This window comes from Hemicordylus capensis, chromosome 1 (genome assembly GCF_027244095.1).
Source record: "Hemicordylus capensis ecotype Gifberg chromosome 1, rHemCap1.1.pri, whole genome shotgun sequence".
NCBI lineage: Eukaryota > Metazoa > Chordata > Lepidosauria > Squamata > Cordylidae > Hemicordylus > Hemicordylus capensis.
This window is the reverse complement of record NC_069657.1, coordinates 430,305,679-430,321,219: the sequence shown is the minus strand read 5'-3', so window position 1 is coordinate 430,321,219 and position 15,541 is coordinate 430,305,679. Positions and strand designations below refer to the sequence as shown.

The following is a 15,541-nucleotide window of genomic DNA, read 5'->3' as shown; positions in this document are numbered from 1 at the left end:
AATGCGTAGGGCACATCTACGCATGTTAATAAAGAAGTTTGTCTACATTTCTGAGCATCTTAAGACTGGGTCTTTCTCACTGCTATTGCTGCTCTAACCACTGAGACAGCCCATCTTCATTCCAGCATCCTCAGGCCTTCCAAGCCAGCCTTGTGGGTACCCCCTACCCCAGGCCTGCAGATGCTGGCCTACAACTCCCATACTCCTTGGCTATTGCCCACTGTAGCTTGGGATTATGGGAGTTGTAGTCCAAAAACAGCGGTGGGGGGGCAAAGCTGAGCAGGCTTGCCCTACCCTCTGCCACTAGTCATGTTTTGCCCACCTTAAGATTCATCTAGTAGAGAGAGGGGGGTGGGAGAGAGAGAGAGAGAGAGAGAGAGAGAGAGAAGCTTTTTCAGAGAACTGAAGGTGGAATCAAAGAGACTACGTTGCTCATAGTCTATTAAGTCATCTTACTATTGTCTCTGGTAAATTGATGTTTCCATTTTTTAAAATAGTGCCTCAAACCCCTGCAAGATATGTTTGATCTGGCACGATAGAAGCATTTGCATACACCCCAAGCAACTATGCCTGTTTCATAGCTCCCTCAACTCTTAAAACTTGTCCATCTGCAGCCAAAATACCAAGGTTTTAACGTCTGCATGCTACTCTGGAGCTGGTAAGATTTGGATATCTCAAAATTCAGGACATGAGGATTCAGCCGAACTCTTGCAACACCCCCTGTTGGCTGATGGTGGGTATCTGTGCTGCCCAATCAGGGATCTATCCACTTGCAAGCTGGAGTTAAGTTATCAAGGAAACAAGTCACAGCCAGTGGGGAAAGGTCAAAAGGCTAAAAATAAAGATGGTTTAAGAGTAATATAGGACAGCAATTACATCTAAATAGCACAGTAACGGAGATGTTACATCTGAGTCTAGGAATGTGTGCCACTTAAAGCCAATTCCCCCTCTGAGAAGAGGCTCTGTCAAAACGATGCCTCCTTACCCTTCAGGTTGGTAGACCAGAAAGAGCCCCACTGTGGTTGTGTACAAAGGGAGAAATACGCTTTCACTTGCATATAGTTATTGGCCCACGTACAGCGCAGTACACTGCCCATTCAGGAGGTGCTTCCAAGGCACTCTGCGGCCTGACCGCACTGCTTGTGAAGGCGGGGCTGAGCCAAGCCTACCAACACAGGAAACAGCCTTAGACCTGGGGCTGCCAACTAGGAACATTTATAGAGGACATGCGGCTATTTGGGAGACCAAATGACTCTGTGTGTGTGTGTGTGTGTGTGTGTGTGTGTGTGCGCGCGTGCGCGCACTAGGAGGAAGAAAGGCTATTTGGGGGACCAAACAACTTTTCTTGCATGTTTTGGGGTGTCCAAAGTTCTGGGGAGCAGCTGGAACATGGGCTCTCGCGAGCGGCTTCTCTTCCTCTGTCTCTTTCCTCTCCCTACTGAGCACCCATCCAATGGCAAAGCCATTGTGGAGCTTGTGCTTCCGTGGCAGGTTGCAGAGCCACGGGATGCAGCAGCACGGATGGGTGGGCCCAGCAGGTGCAGCTTGCTTCCTTCGGGCGGCGGCGGCAGTGAGACGTTAGCCGTTAGCTAACTAACTTTACTCAGTCAGCAGCTACCCCTGCTAAACGAGTAAAAAGGCACCTTTTAAAGTGGCGAATCTCTTCTGTTTAACGTGGGGAGAGCAAGTGGCTCCATCCAACCCCAGCACAGCATTCCTTCAGTGGCTGATGCCAGGGTTGCCTTGTGTTTCTTTTTAGATTGTGAGCCCTTTGGCAACAAGGGAGCATCTTATTATTTATTTTTCTATGAAAACCACTGTGAAACCTTCTGTTGAAAAGTGGCCTAATAAATGTTTGTAGTCGTAGAGAGCAGCGAGTGAGTGGGAGACCATGCATGCACTAGCCAGCATGCAAAGAGGCTGGCTCCGTAGCTAGCTGGCTGCCCTGCCTCCAGCCCAGAGGTAAAGTTGCTGGCCTGGCTGGAGAGCAGAGGACAGGAGAGGGAGAGGAGGACAGAGGACTGTGTGGGTGGTAACCCTAACCTGGAGATGAATTTACTGTTAAGAAGCAAGGGCCTTGAGAACTCAGCACCTAGACAACAGACTGAACAGACATACAGCTCACCTGGTCACCACCTTCAAAGTGGTGAGCTGAATTTATTTTCATATTATCCAATTTTTATCAAAATATGCATATATAATACCAATAAACACAGGCAAATTTTATGCAAACTCGAGACTTTTTTTTGTGTGTGAAAAGCATCCTCGATTGCCACTTTTTTTGTGATGGATATCGACGTTTTTCACCATCTGGAGGTGGCAACCCTACTTATACCGAGTCAGACCACTGGTCCATCTAGCTCAGGATGGTCTACTCTGACTGGCAGCAGCTCTCCAAGGTTGCAGGCAGGAGTCCTTCCCAGCCCCAGACATGCCAGGGATTGCACATGGGACTTTCTGCATGCATGGATGCAGCTACTCTACCATTGAATGTGCCGCCGTATCCCATCCCCATCCTCTAAGGGGAACATCTTACAGTGCTCACAGGTAGTTACCCATCCCAGTGCAAACTAAGGTGGACCCTGCTTGGCAAAGGGGACAATTCATGCTCTCTACAGCAAGGTAATTCCCAATGGGAGTAGTGCTGCAAATGTGATGACACCTTCCTTATTAGGCACGAAGCAGCCCTGTCTTTAAAAGCAGTACGGGCAAGTTGCAGAGCACCTTGAAAGCAGCGCATCCGCCTCTCTCTCTCTGATCGTTGGTGTGCTGTGCTGTATGTGGGCTGGTATCATTACCCCCACTGATATCCCACCCTTCCTCCAAGAAGATCAGGGTGATATACATGAGTTACCTCCTTTTAGCCTCACAACAACCCGATGAGGTGGGTTAATCAGAGAGAATGATTGGCCCGGTGTCATCCAGTGAGCTTCTTGGCGGAGCAGAGATTTGAACTCAGGTCTCCAGGAACCTAGTTCCACACTCTAACCAGGATACAGCAATGGCTAACTGCTTGTTGCTCATTAGCATCAAAATATGGCTTAGGGCAGGGAGGAATCCTCAAAGGCATAAACATATTGATAAGCCTAGAGAGGGTTTTGGATGAATGTGTGAAATCAACCATTGGGATCTTTCTCACCTCTCCAGAGTCTGAAGTGCTTTTCGGTGCAAGTCATCTTGGGCACTTTTCAGGGTAGCTGCAACAGCAAAAACAAACATACAGTTTTGTGACCATTGCAAGCAATAGATTTGAACTTCCTGACTCTAGAGTTGGTTTTCCAACTCTATAAGTTGGAAAACCAATGCATCCGTTTCTTGAAAACTAGCATTATTTCCTAAGGATTGTATAGCATGTTTGAAAAGCCTTTTTCCAGATCCTGAAAAAGCATTTGCTATGTTATAACTAGGGGCCTCATAGAAGCTGATCCATTCCTGCAAGACGAGACACCAGTAACCACTCCTTTAGCTCAGGAGTTCTCAAACCTGGATCCCCAGAGATTGCTGGACTATAGCTCCCATCATCCCCATCCACAATGGCCTACGGCCAAGTTTGAGAACCCTTGCTTTAGAGGACATTCTGCGAAGACTAGCCCAGAAATGGAGCATCAAGCGATGTTAGAGAATGCTTCCACCCATATAAACCTCACAGGATTTTGAGATCTTCAGATGGGGCGGGGTGTGTGTTATTTCTCTATATTTTTATACTGCTCTTCGTACAATCAAAACAACCTAAAAATAAAACCAGCTCAGCTACACTTTAAAAAAGAGACTGGGGGCCACTCACTGGCTAAAATACTGGACAAAAAGGGTAGTCCATTTCCTCTGAAAGGCTGGGAGAAAGGGAGCCCTGTGCATCTCAAGTTCCACAGCCGGGGGGCATACGCTGAGAAGGCCCTGCGCTGTGTGCTCAACAAACAAGCCTCAGCAGGTGCTGGCACCCTCTGAGCCAACCTAGTCAGATTGGCATCATCACTGGTGTTAGAATGACATCATCTGAGCAGCACAGTTGCCACGTGGAATGCTCTCCTCCCTCCGCTAGACAAGAGGACTAGTTCCTTTATGGTTTTTAAAAACCAACCCACCCTTTTTTCTTTTTTGTTCTCATGAGCTTTGGAGACGCAGTGTCATTTCTTCCCTACTCCCTGCACAGTCAATTTCTGGTCTGAGTGGCTTTGTTACTTGGTCTGTTTATAAATGGCTGTATTGCTTTTATGATTTAATGTTTACTGCTGCAAACTCCCTTGAGGGCCCTTTGGATGGAGAAGCAGGACAAAAATAGAATAATATAAACCACACCTTCCATTTTGTATTTACCTTTTCATTTTATATAGAGATAGGCATAGCTTTGCTGTGAATACCTGTGCTGGTATTCTGACCTTCAGAAATGATCACATTACATGGCCCAGTCAAATGTACAGGACCTCACAGGTTCTGTGTTCCTGGGATATTTTTTGGAGGCAATTGGGCACACAGTGAGGCATACTGATGCCCTATTAAACTCGCGGCTGCTGAGCCTGTGCCGCAGTGGGGCCAGAGCAGAATAATCGGCAGTTTTGCATGTGTACAGTGCAGAGGTGGCCATTCGCAATGCAGCTGTCTCAGCTCAATACTGCAAACCTCTGGTGGGTGAGGGTGGGGGTGTCAGGATGCCTCCCCCACCCCGGAAGCGGAGTTACCTGGAGGATCCAATGACAACGAGCCCAGAGAAGAAGCCAAACTGCATTGGGAGCCGCTTGAGAGCACCCGGCCCGAGCATCCCAATGGCAGAGGCAGGGGAGGGGAGGGGAGGGGAAGCGGGGCCATGAGGGACTGGATGGGCAGACCAAATGGGGAAGGGAGAAAGGGGTCCATGTGTCAGGCACGGAGGAAAGGAAAAGGGAGAGGACAGGGCAATACAGAAGGGCAGGGCTTTACGAGGCTGTGTGGGCTGCTCAAACCTATTTAGGTAAACAGTGGTCAGGGATGAGGAGGGCTGGCTGGAGGAAAGCCCCGTAGCCTCCGGAGAGAGGGCAGGTTTTGAAGAAGCAGGCGCTGGGGGGGGGGGGCAGAATGCCCAAACTTCCTCCCTCATAACTCTCCCTGTGTAAAAGGAGGCTTCCCAGGCGAGAATCCCACCCTGCTCCGCTAATGAAGCCAGGGTGCCACAGGGGGTCCTTTCCTTGGCCCTGTGCTGCTCCGGCAACTGCTGGGAGAGGGTGCGGGGAGCGCTGGGAGGGGTAGTTTCTCCAAGCACTCTTCCCACAGAGCTCTATGGGGGAAACACTTGCAGGGATCATCCCTCCCATTGCTCCCCGTGCAACCCTCCTGCCCATGTCCTGCACACTGCACAGCCATTGCCAGGGTGGGACAGGGCTCGGCCTCCCATAAAGAAGCCCCCATGCATTCCACAAGTGCGTACTATGGAGCAGAGGCAGCAGTGCTGCAAGCGGCTGCCTCTGCATGGTACCTGCGCGGAGGTGCCAATTATTCAGCTTTGGCACCACTGAAGCACAGGTCTAGGGGCGGCCTGAGGTGTCTTTGGGCCTGAGGCAAAATGTGACCCCGAATCATTTTCAAGTGGGGCTGGGAGGAGGCAGGTTTGATGGCGGGCAGCAGCGTGTGCGGGGAGGGGGGATTCTTACCACCCAGTAATCTGCTGCTTGAACTGCCTCACCTTGCCTCATGGAAGGACCGCCCCGGAGGCTAACTGTGTGCAGGACTGTGGCCTTTGCCTCAGACAAACACATTTACGTAAAAGACATTTACAGTGTAAAGACATTCACATCGCTCTGCCCACAGATGCCAACAGTTTCCCAGACACAGATTGTGAGAGGTGCTTTCTGAGCCCTGGCAGTTCTGCATGGTCATCTGTGCAAAGCATCTGGAAGGCTGCCTAAAAAAGAGAGCTTCAGTGGTGCACCTGCTGTCCCCTCGATGTCGGAGACGTGTCAGGAGCCTGCTGGCTTGGGAAAGAGGGGACAAAACTTTGCCAGAGGCTCAGCCTGTGCAGATGTCCTCGGGGGATGTCTGAAACTCTTCAGGGACAGACGTTGGCTCCTGACCAGAGCATAAATTAGTAATGACAGATGGCTTAGCAGCACCTTCTCCTGGCCTGTGCTCTCCTGGAGATCCAATTGGTTCCAGTTCTCATTGAATGATCTCCCCCACCCCTGTAAAAGAACTTAGATTTGAAAGGATGAGTGTAATAAAGTCTGTTATACTGTGAAATGCAACAGAAAATTACTGATGGCCTTTTGCAGGCAGCTAGAGGATGCAGAAGTTGGATGATGCCATCACCGGTGAGGAAAGAAATGGCTCCCAAATGCCTCTGTCTCTCTCTGTTGAAAAGATGGCTATATGAAGCATTGATGGGTCTCTTCTATAGAGCTAGTCACACATTACGTTGTACGCAGGTACAGACTGTTGATCTGTACACATGTATAGTTATACCAGCTCTCCTCTTAACAAGCCACTGTTAATCCTGATTAAAAGAATTGGTCTTGTGGTAGCAAGCATGAATTGCCCCTTTTGCTAAGCAGGATCTGCCCTGGTTTGCATTTGAATGGGAGGCTACATGTGTGAGCACTGTAAGATATTCCCCTTAGGGGATGATGATGATGATGATTTTACATTTTATATCCCGCTCTTCCTCCAAGGAGCCCAGAGCGGTGTACTACATACTTAGGTTTCTCCTCACAACAACCCTGTGAAGTAGGTTAGGCTGAGAAAGAAGTGACTGGCCCAGAGTCACCCAGCTAGTATCATGGCTTAATGGGAATTTGAACTCAGGTCTCCCCGGTCCTAGTCCAGCACTCTAACCACTACACCATGCTGGCTCTACACCACAATGGCGCTGCTCTGGGAAGAGCACTTGCATGCTTGTGTGCAGAAGGTTCCTAGTTCCCTCCCTGGCATCTCCAAGATAGGGTTGAGAAAGACTCCTGCCCGCAACCTTGGAGAAGCTGCTGCCAGTCTGTGTAGACAATACTGAGATAGATGCACCAACGGTCTGACTCAGTAGAAGGCAGCTTCCTATGTAACCCTTCAGAGATTTGTAAAGGTGATCATATCCCCCTTAGTCTTTTCTTCTTCAGGCTGAACATACCCAATGTTAAACAATGTTCATTACTGCAAAATGGGAGCAGTAAAGACTGACCACATGAGTAGTTGTGAGGATGGATGAAGAAGGATTGCAAAGAAGTTTACAGGCACCAGCTGCTCTAGGGGGAAGAAAAACTTCCAGAAGGTAACACAAGAGTTGATCTATTTTCAGGCCAGTAGCAGCCACCACTTTCAAGTATGTACCAAAGTTCTCTGTTGGGTTTAGCTACAGAGTGTCTCACAAAACCTTAGTTAGTCTCCTGTAAATTGTGCATGAGATAAGAGAAGATGGACTGTCACTAGAGCAGTGAACAGAACAGAGACTGCAAGAGGCGCTTTGAGAATGGTCCTGTGGGAACATGAGGCAGCAGATCTTGGTTTGAAAGAGAAAGAAAACAACGCATCCTCTGTGGAATAGATAACATGCCTCCAACTCCTTCAGTGGGAAATAAATTCAGCAAGACAGAAGCCCTATTATGTTGTACGTGCAGTCAGGTGTCTGTACACTAGGAGTGTGCAATTCGATCCGCTAGCGAGACAATTCGTTGATACATTTGCAAATCGAATCATCCTCTAAATAAAGGGCCGATTCGATCATGAATTGAATTGCCAGCAATTCATAGTGAATCAACATGCAATTCATTTAGTGAATGCCATTTTGACTCCATGTTTTTCAATCGCTGATTGTTCTCCTGGCTGATTATTCTCCTCTTCAGTGGGCGCCATTTTTACTCCATGTTTTTCAATCGCTGATTGTTTTCCTGGCACTGGCTTCTGATTGGATTGAGATATCCTTGATTCTTGGTTGGCTTTTTGTCTTTCAAATCAAGTGTTGGCATGGGCAACTGTGCCCCTATTGGCTTGGCGGAGGGAACGGGGTGGGGAGGCCAAAGGAGGGAGTTTCAAAATTTATATAAGGGGCTGTTTGGAGGCAGAAATAGCAATGGCTTTTTGTGCCTCAGGAGATAATAATCAGAGAGAGACTGCAGCAGGACTGAAAGAAGAGTAATGGTGATTGTCTGGACCTGCCTGGCTCCCACACTGTGAGTGGAGAAAGAGACAGAGGCTTATATGACTCTCTCTCTCTCTCTCTCTCTCATCCCTTTAATTTGCCATGCCTGCCAGCTGCTTTAAAAAAAACCTGTTTAATATTATTTGTACCTGTATCACCACTGCCGTTGCTGCTTGGAATTTTATTTTGTTATTCAGCCAGCACCCCACCCCCATGACTTTAATAACTGGGGTTACAATTTTTGTGTGTGAATGACTGTACATGAACCTGGGTACAGCTCCTCTAATGCATGGTACAGATAAGATGTTGTAGCTCAGTGGCAGAGCACCTGCTTTGCATGTATAAGGTCCCAGGCTCAATCCCTGGTGTCTCCAGGTAGAGCTGGGAAAGAGCCTTGCCTGAAATCTTGGAGAGCTGCTGTTTCATTAACAATGTGTACTTCTGTATGTGCATTCAGCATAATTTATGAATAACTGTACATGCTCCTGCATGACCATACACTGTTCAGATTACAAGTAATCAAATATAATGTATCAATGCGGCTTTAATAACACATATATTTTAACAGGTCTGCCTTGCAATGCCAGGCCACACATTGCCTGGTTCGCACATTTGTTTGAATCTAGATTTAATGTGGGTTACTGACGTTAGCATGACTGTGTCAACCCACACCAAGGTGATTTATGGCCTGGATGAATCTGGGGATCCCACCTTGGTATAAGGTTCACACAATCACGCTGTCAGCAACCCACATTAAATCTAGATTCAAACGATGTACGAACCAGGCCACTATGCAGCAGCAAATGTGTGTTTACAACTCTGTCTGTACATGGCAAGGAACCACAGTCTATTGTAGATTCCTTGCACATATATCCATAACTAATATGCAGTGAAAAACATGTATGTTATGTGTTCATATTAAAAAACTGAGAAACACCCTCAGATGCAAGCCTGGGACTTTCAGCTTTCATTGTCTGTTGAAAGAAGCATCTCCATTGCCTTTCCCCCCTTTTACACTTAGCTGATTATGATATATTGTCTGTACGTCTGGCTTGTTTTTATCTCCCCCACGCCCACCCCTTTAACTTGCACATTTCAGTTGACATACAGAGCAAGGATGCACTGGTACAGTGAGAGAGCAGCCTAATATAACTCCCCAATTAACTGCACTGGTGCAGCAGGGAAGTAGCAATTTTTGACACCCTCCCCTTCCACTGCAAATCCTCCATGGCACCTGAAAATATGTCCCTGAGGATGGTGCAGCCCTTAGGGACATATTTTTGGGTGGCACAAAGGACTTCCTGGGGGAAGGGAGGATATCAAAAATTATTGCTTCCCTACTGCACTGGTACAGTTAATTGAGAAGTTCTGTTAGCATTCTCTCTTGCTGCACTGGTGTATCCTTGCTCTGTATGCCAGCCTTTATATACTTGTGTTGCATAATGTTTCTTCTGACTAACAAAATTCACAGATTTTTAAAAAGCACATCTGCCCCTCATGGTTCATGTGTATCATTTAGGCCTGCATAGGCAGTGGTCTCTGAATACCTTACCAGTTTAAAGGAGTGTGGGCTGGGCCATATTTGCTCTCCATTCTGAGCACATATGTTCCCTACCCTGAATCCAGTCCCTATTTCCCTTCCTCAAATCCATTCCTTATTGCTCTCAATTTTCTGTGAGTCTCTTTATCTCCTTCCCATCTAGAATTTCAGATTATGGTAAAAAATAAAAGAGAATCCTACAACTTTCCCCCCATTTTTACAAACAAAATTAAGTATATCAATAATGTTGCCCTATTTTAAAATGTGTGCAGTCTGTTCACAACTTGCGGTTTTTAGCACAAAATTATGATCTACCCCAGTGGCCTTTAACAGCAGCCTGACATGCAGAATACTAGCCCAGTCTCTGAGCAGCTAATGTCTGTCACAGCCCTCAAAAGGAATAATTGTGTTCAGAAACCAGTGATGCTAATCAACAACCATCAGACTCAGATACGACTCCTGATAACTGTTCATTTTTAAAAGCACTTCTTCTCACACAGGCTGCAAGAGTAAAAGTTCCTCACATCAGCCAGGAACATAGCTTGTTTTTCAAACTGTGGCTTTATAAATTCCTTTATTTCTATCGTGGTTAACTGAGCCAATGGATGAGGGGTCTGAATATTCTCCATAATTGGTTGTCTTTCAAACATCCCGTATGATTTTCTTCAGCTTTTATTCCACAAGATGTGGTGATGGCTTCTAGATTAATATTTTTTAAAGGACTGGACACATTCATAAAGCCTAGGGCCACAGCTACGAGGCAGTTAAGTGGAGCCTCTGTGTAAAGAGGCAGTATACCTCTGAATTCCAGATGCTGAGGTCAACCATCAGGGGAAGGACGCCTTCAATCCCTGCTGCTAAGTATCCAACTGCATCATGTTTTTCTATGTTTATGCTCTTTTACTGAGATTTATGTTTTTATGGCTGCCCCTAGCCACCTTGGGGTTTAGCAAGGCAAGATGCAAATATGTTAATGAATAATATTAATTTATCTGTATTTTATTATATTCTTTTATAGCAATACTGTGTTATTAAATTTTATTTGTAAACCGCCTTAGTGTTTAGAAAAAGTGGGATAACAATCTAAATACATGAATAACTGATCTGGCCAGCTGCTATGGGAAACAAAGGACAGGGTCCTAAAAATGATTTGTGCAAACAGAAAAAGTTATGCCATGCAAGAGGGGGAGGGTGATATATTTTTTCCCCTTCCCTCTGCACTTCCCCAAATCTGCTCCTTGACCACCTTCCCACTGCAGCCCCCTGTACCCTCCAAAAATGTGCTTCTGCGGGGGCTGCAGAGCAAAGGGAGGATTGAGAACCAGCTTTTCAGGGACTCAGGAGGCTGCAGAGGGAAAGGAACAAAACTGCCTCTCCTTTTGTGCATCTTCAAATCGCACACTCTTAGGATTAAACCCAGAATCCTGGACTAGAAAGCTCTTTGGTCTCCAAGCCAGCAGTGGTCCAAGAGCTCAACACACCTGAGACAGGGCACCAAATATCACCCCCAACCCTACTCACATAGGCACCCTCTCCTTCCTTCCTTCCTTCCTTCCTTCCTTCCTTCCTTGTGATGGCAGTGATAGCTGATTGACTTGGCATGTAGACAGGTGAGCAGGCATGCATACACGCCTATGTGCTGTGCCACCTGGTGGCAAAGTGTTGCCCTGGTGGTGGGGGGCAGCAGAGGAAGGCAAGTGAGGTGGAAGGGGACATCTTGTTGTTGGTGCCCCAGTCATCTGCTACTTGAGGTGAGAACCTCACCTTGCCTCAGATAAGGGCCACCCCTCCTACAATCTTTACACCTGTTTGTTCTGAAATGCCCAAGTTCTGGAACTGACATTCCAGAAAGACTGCTAAATGGACCACAACTGAGAAGTTGAACACATTACCGTCAGTTGCTTGAAGGCTGTACGTCAACCCCAAAGCCAGATAGCCCTTTGCTAGTGACTCCCCAGCTTCTTCTCCCAGGCCAACCACCATCTTGGCAAAACGTTCTCCTTCTTCCAGCTGTAAGTTCAAAAGAAAAAGGGATACAAACATTACTGGAAAGCCCTTGCATAATGGAAGCCTTCATGACCATGGTGACAGTGTATTTATTTATTTATTTATTACATTTATATCCCGCTCTTCCTCCAAGGAGCCCAGAGTAGTGTACTACATACTTGAGTTTCTCCTCACAACAACCCTGTGAAGTAGGTTAGGCTGAGAGAGAAGTGACTGGCCCAGAGTCACCCAGCAAGTCTCATGGCTGAATGGAGATTTGAACTCGGGTCTCCCCGGTCCTAGTCCAGCACTCTAACCACTACACCATGCTGGCTCCTACAGAATTCCTTTAGGGTAAACAAAATGTGAGGGAGAACTGGAGCTTCGTTTCTGCAAAGAGCTGCTGGGTGGGTGTTTTGGGACCAGTGCAGGTCACCAGTCCTCTAATCCTAGATGTGCATTAATAGGTTGTCACTGAGTGGCGAGTTAAACAGAATGCTGTGCAAGAATTATATGCAAAGAACTTTCTACTGCATTGGATCTTCATCTCCTCCTTACAGCTCCCAAGACCTGGCCTGGCAATGCTGCTTGAACCTTAGACCAGACATAGCCACTATATCTCTTGCCCTGTTTCTCCATCACTATGCAGCAGGGCTGGAGAGGAGGACATATGATGGGAATGGTGGATATGTAGAGCAAGAGCTGCAGCGGCTACATCTTGTTTTGGGGCCTCAGTGCTGAACTCTGGCACCACCAAACTCTGGCAGTGAGCTTGATAGTTTGTATAGCTGTGCTCTCCGCAGGCCTTCCTAGCACAGTTCTTGCTTAGGGTTCAAAAAGACCCTTGGGAAACGTAGTTTCCCCGTGGGCTACTGCAATGCAACTACATCTCTCAAGAACCACTGACCTTCAGTCTAGGTGTACTGGAAGGGTCAGATCTATCTCCTTTTCCTTCACTACACGCTGCTCCTGCTACAGTAACCCAGTAAATCTGTTCTCAAGGAAAGAGAGGAGGGAAGCTTGAACATCTTGTAGCCCACCAAACTGAATGCAGACCATCAGATATGCATGGTGGCCTGCCAGGTTCTTGACATCCTCTCTGGGTTTTTTTTCAGTTCCAGGCAGGCAGGAAAACCAGGAGATTTATCAAGCCCCTTATGAGCTACCATACTTGCCATACACAGATGGTATTGTTCAACTATGGGCCAAACTAGATATTACTTAGGAACATAGGAAGCTGCTTTGTATCAATTGAGACCATTGGTCCATCAGTAATGTCTACACTGACTGGCAGCAGCTCTCCAAGGTCTCAGGCAGGAGTCTTTTTCAGCCCTACCTGAAGAAGATAGGTATTAAACCTACCGTCTTCTGCATACAAAGCAAATAACATAAGAACAGCCCTACTGGATCAGGCCCAAGGCCCATCTAGTCCAGCATCCTGTTTCACATAGTGGCCCACCAGATGCTGCTGGAAGCCACAGACAGGAGTTGAGGGAGTGTCCTCTCTCCTGGCATTTCTCCCCTGCAACTGGTACTCAGAGCCATCCTGCCTTTTGAGACTGGAGGTGGCCCACAGCCCTCCGACTAGTAGCCATTGATGGACCTCTCCTCCATGAAGTTATCCAAACCCCTCTTAAAGCCATCCAGGTTGTTGGCTGTCACTACGTCCTGTGGCAGAGAGTTCCACAAGTGGATCACGCATTGTGTGAAAAAGTACTTCCGTTTGTTGGTCCTAGACCTCCTGGCAATCAATTTCATGGAGTGACCCCTGATTCTAGTGTTATGTGAGAGGGAAAAGAATTTCTCTCTCTCCAAATTCTCCAAACCATGCATGATTTTGTAGACCTCTATCAGGTCTCCCCGCAGTCGTATTTTTTCTAAGCTAAAAAGCCCCAGGTTTTGTAGTCTTGCCTCATAAGAAAGGTGCTCTAGGCCCCTGATCATCTTGGTTGCCCTCTTCTGCACCTTTTCCAGTTCAACAATATCCTTTTTAAGATGTGGTGACTAGAATTGTACGCAGTACTCCAAGTGTGGTTGCACCATAGTTTTGTATAAGGGCATTATAATATTAGTCGTTTTATTTTCAATCCCCTTTCTAATGATCCCTAGCATGGAATTTGCCTTTTTCACAGCTGCCGCACATTGAGTCGGCACTTTCAACGAGCTGTCCACCATGACCTCAAGATCCCTCTCTTGGTCAGTCACCGACAGCTCGGATCCCATCAGCATATACTTGAAGTTGGGGTTTTTCGTCCCAATGTGCATCACTTTACACTTGCTAACATTGAACTGCATTTGCCATTTTGTCGCCCACTCCCCCAGTTTGGAGAGATCCTTTTGGAGCTGCTCACAATCCATTTTGGATTTCACTACCCGGAAGAGTTTGGTATCATCTGCAAATTTGGCCACCTCGCTACTTACCCCTGCTTCTAGATCATTTATGAATAAATTAAAAAGCACCGGTCCCAGGACAGATCCCTGGGGAACCCCACTTCTTACTTCCCTCCATTGTGAAAACTCTCCATTTATACCTACCTTCTGTTTCCTGTCTTTCAGCCAGTTAGCAATCCACACATGTACCTGCCCCCTTATCCCATGACTGCTAAGTTTCCTCAGGAGTCTTTGATGAGGAACTTTGTCAAAAGCTTTTTGGAAGTCCAGGTAGACTATGTCAACTGGATCACCTTGATCCACACACTCGTTGACCCCTCAAAGAAGTCCAAAAGGTTGGTGAGGCAAGATTTACCTTTGCGGAAGCCATGCTGGCTCACTCCCAGCAGGGCCTGTTCTTCTAGGTGCTTTACAATGTTATCCTTGAGGAGGCTTTCCATCAATTTGCCTGGAACGGACATTAGGCTAACTGGCCTGTAATTTCCCGGATCGCCCCGGGTCCCTTTTTGAAAATCAGTGTTACATTTGCTACTCTCCAGTCCTCTGGTACAGAGACCAATTTCAGGGATAAGTTGAAAATTTTAGCAAGGAGGTTGGCAATTTCATGTTTGAGTTCTTTGACGACTCTTGGATGGATGCCATCTGGCCCTGGTGATTTGTTAGCTTTCAGTTTTTCCAGACAGTTTAGTACATCTTCTCTTGTCACTACTATCTGACTCAGCTGTCTAGCCTCCATCCCTAAAAAGCCTGTTTCAGGAACGGGTATATGCTCAGTATCCTCTGCCATGAAGACAGATGCAAAGAACTCATTTAGCTTCTCTGCAGCCTCCATAGCCTCCTTAATAATCCCTTTCACTCCCTCATTGTCTAATGGCCCAGCCGCCTCCCTGGCAGGTTTCCTGCTTCTGATGTACTTAAAGAAGTTTTTGTTATTCCCCTTGATACTTTTGGCTAAATGTTCCTCAGACTCTCTTTTTGCCTCCCTTATTGTCACCTTGCATTTCTTTTGCCAGAGTTTGTGTTCCTTTCTGTTCTCCTCATTTGGACAGAACTTCCAATTTCGGAAGGAAGTCTTCTTCCCTTTTATGGCTTCTTTGACGGTACCCGTGAGCCATGCTGGCATCCTCCTGGACTTAGTGGTATCTTTCCTCCTTTTGGGTATACACTCTAACTGGGCTTCTAGTATTGTGGTTTTGAGTAAACTCCATGCACTCTGGAGCGAAGTGACTCTCCTGGATTTCCCTTCCAGCTTTATTAGATACTCTAATACTGAGCTACAGCCTCATGCTTGAAGTGCATGGGTGAATCCTGTTTTTAAATTGGTCACTTAAAAAAAACAAAACAGGATTGGGCCCCAGCCTGGATTAGAACCATGGTGCGGGGGTGGATGGGTTTAACACTCTCTTCTACGCTATTCCCCCCCCCTACAAATCTGCCTGCCAATGAAACTGATATTTACTGCAAACAGCAGCTACACACACACACACACACACACACCCCTTCAGTCTGGATCAGGAAAATCTCCAGCTGTT

The 15,541-nt window shown here is 46.9% G+C and overlaps 1 protein-coding gene across 5 annotated transcripts in view; it reads right to left on the bottom strand.

Annotated features, from left to right (window-relative positions):
* TTC7A (tetratricopeptide repeat domain 7A) overlaps positions 1 to 15,541 on the bottom strand; it is a 291,532-nt gene that overhangs the window by 162,678 nt on the left and 113,313 nt on the right. For all 5 annotated transcript variants that reach the window (XM_053312732.1, XM_053312747.1, XM_053312738.1 and 2 more), the window contains 2 exons: positions 11,525 to 11,642; positions 3,140 to 3,197 (listed from right to left, as the gene is read on the bottom strand). In XM_053312732.1, the coding sequence (XP_053168707.1) occupies positions 3,140 to 3,197; positions 11,525 to 11,642 (176 nt within the window). The remainder of the gene's footprint in view (positions 1 to 3,139; positions 3,198 to 11,524; positions 11,643 to 15,541) is intronic.